Source organism: Echinops telfairi, unplaced genomic scaffold (assembly GCF_000313985.2).
Source record: "Echinops telfairi isolate 266 unplaced genomic scaffold, ASM31398v2 ScPeMD7_2565;HRSCAF=3150, whole genome shotgun sequence".
Taxonomy (NCBI): Eukaryota; Metazoa; Chordata; class Mammalia; order Afrosoricida; family Tenrecidae; genus Echinops; species Echinops telfairi.
This window is the reverse complement of record NW_022106463.1, coordinates 12812565-12814835: the sequence shown is the minus strand read 5'-3', so window position 1 is coordinate 12814835 and position 2271 is coordinate 12812565. Positions and strand designations below refer to the sequence as shown.

General features: G+C 45.3%; 1 protein-coding gene across 1 annotated transcript in view; it reads right to left on the bottom strand.

The window, feature by feature from the left end:
- Positions 1 to 2271, bottom strand: part of LOC101663158 (potassium-transporting ATPase alpha chain 2-like) — a 36306-nt gene that overhangs the window by 25357 nt on the left and 8678 nt on the right. Inside the window, exons 3-4 of the mRNA XM_013007899.3 lie at positions 1643 to 1846; positions 805 to 918 (exon numbers count right to left, since the gene is read on the bottom strand). Of these exons, the coding sequence (XP_012863353.3) occupies positions 805 to 918; positions 1643 to 1846 (318 nt within the window). The remainder of the gene's footprint in view (positions 1 to 804; positions 919 to 1642; positions 1847 to 2271) is intronic.

Sequence of the window (2271 nt, the reverse complement as noted above, 5' to 3'; positions counted from 1 at the left end):
AATGAATGTACAAATGTGCTTTACACAATTGATGTATGTATGGATTGTGATAAGAGTTGTATGAGCCCCTAATAAAACGATTTAAAAAAAAAAGTACTGAAGGTGAAGCCAAAGGGTTCAATGCCAAAGTAGAGAAAACTCTAATGAAGTAGGGCTTCTGAGTTTAGCCAAGGGTTCTATCTCTTGCATCCACAATGCCACCTTCTGATTGACAAGTGTTTGTCTGTTTGGGGGGAGCTAAGGACAACCCAGTTCTCCTTGCTCTTTGTTAAAATGGCTCATGGCCGTCTCCTTAGAGGCCACACTGCCAGCCAGGCCAGTGTAAAGTGGAGGGAGAGCACTGGTGGCCAGGGCGACAGCATCCGGGGCAGCATGCACTGAGTTCAGGACTGGAAACAAAATGGCCCCAGAGAAAGAATCACAGGTTGATTTTCTTGGCCGCCAGTGAACGCTTCCTGACCTCATACAGTTTACTGTGATGAGGTGTCCAAATGCTTCCCAAGTCCTCCAGAGAAGCAGCAGAAGAAGCTGTGCAAACGATGTTTCCAACCTCCGTGGCTCTTGACAAAACCGTTCCCTCTGACCCCCTTACTTCATTCGATCCTCTCAAAGCCCATGAGGAAATGAGTCCTAAGAGAGCAGGTCACTTGCTCAAGATTTCTCGGATAGCAAGAATGGCGCCAGAACCCGAGCCACCTGATCCTCTGCCACCAACCTCCTGACTATTTTTTGTTTTTCATTAACGGATGCTTCTTCTTATAAAAGTAATTCAGACACTAGAAGAAAGATGGCTGCTCTACTCACCTGAGGAATCATTTTACTGAAGCTGGCAATGATGTTGGTGCTTTTGGCCTCTTGGTAGTAAGCAAACGATCCCGTTAAAATAACAACTGCAGCAAGCACAGCACCCAAATACACCTGAGGATTGGGAGAAAATCAGAAAAGCAAAGCATCGTGAACCAGATTCGGTGGCGACATGTCTCCATAGAAAGGTGAGGAATATGCCATGTGGGTCCATATCATTCACAGACCATAACTTTTACTAGTTTCAAGTGTGCACATTAATGATTATTTATGTATTTGTTTAATGTAAGGAAATTTATAGAGTTGTACAACTACCACTGTGGTCATTTCTCTCACCTAAGAAACCCCCACTCACTTGTGCCTGTTTTCAGTCAATTCCCACTACCATCCCTAGTCCCACACACCTACCAGGACTCCTCCGTCCCCTGTCCCTACAAATTCCCTTTTCTGGAGTTTTTCCGTCTTTTGTATTACCACAACATTGGTCCATTCTTACTGTTAGCAGAATATTGGCCAATTTGGCCTCCTGGTTAGTACCCACTTTCCAACAAGCATAGATGCCTCTCCATATTTAAAGACTAAGATTAACTTTGAGGAGAAAATTTGAAAAAAGTACATCAGAGAAGAGGCTGATCTTCTCACTAGGAATTCATGATACAGGCCTGTGTGCTGCTTTTTCATTCATGTTCACACTGCTGCTAAGACCTGAGGAAGCCAAATGTTTTACTGGTGGGAAAAGTGCTGTGCTCTGCCCGCTCAGGCCTAGGTTCAAGGCCTAGGTTTGCTCCCCCTGTTTGAAAGTTGGCAATGTCCTGTGGGACAGCAGCTGGGACCTTACCTCATCTACACTGGTAGTCGAATGGTAGGCGTACTCAATTCCATAGGTGATCCAGCTCAAAAAGACGCCAATCCACAGGAGGACAGAGAAGCCCCCCACCATCTGCTTGAACAACTTGACAATTTCCGGGGTCTTCGTGGGAGGGCTGAGGGCATTGGGTCCAACCTGTGCCAGGAGCTCTGCCGCTCTTGCACTGGAGAGGCCCTGAAAAGGCCACACAAGGACAAAACAAGTATCAGACAATAGTTCTGTCTCAGCAGGCTGGATCCGATTTCTGCCAATTGTAGTTAGGAGTTAAGAAGAATGGGTCACCAAGATTAGAAGAAGACTTATTAACAACCTGATCTATGCAGACGACACAATCTTGCTGGCTGAACGCCAAGATGACTTGAAGCACTTACTGATACAGCTGGTGGAGTACTACTGTCAACCTCTTAGTTATTAATAGAACCAACTATTAGCCAACAGGGCTCCTGAGTCGCAGATGTTTGTTGGTACTTCTTAAGCTGTCTCCCCCATGAGAAGACTAGGTCTTCTATGGTTTCTTCAGCCTGGAGTCAGAATGAATATGCACAAAGCTAAGTCCCCTAGACCTATGAGCATGACAAGAAATTATTTTATGCTAATTT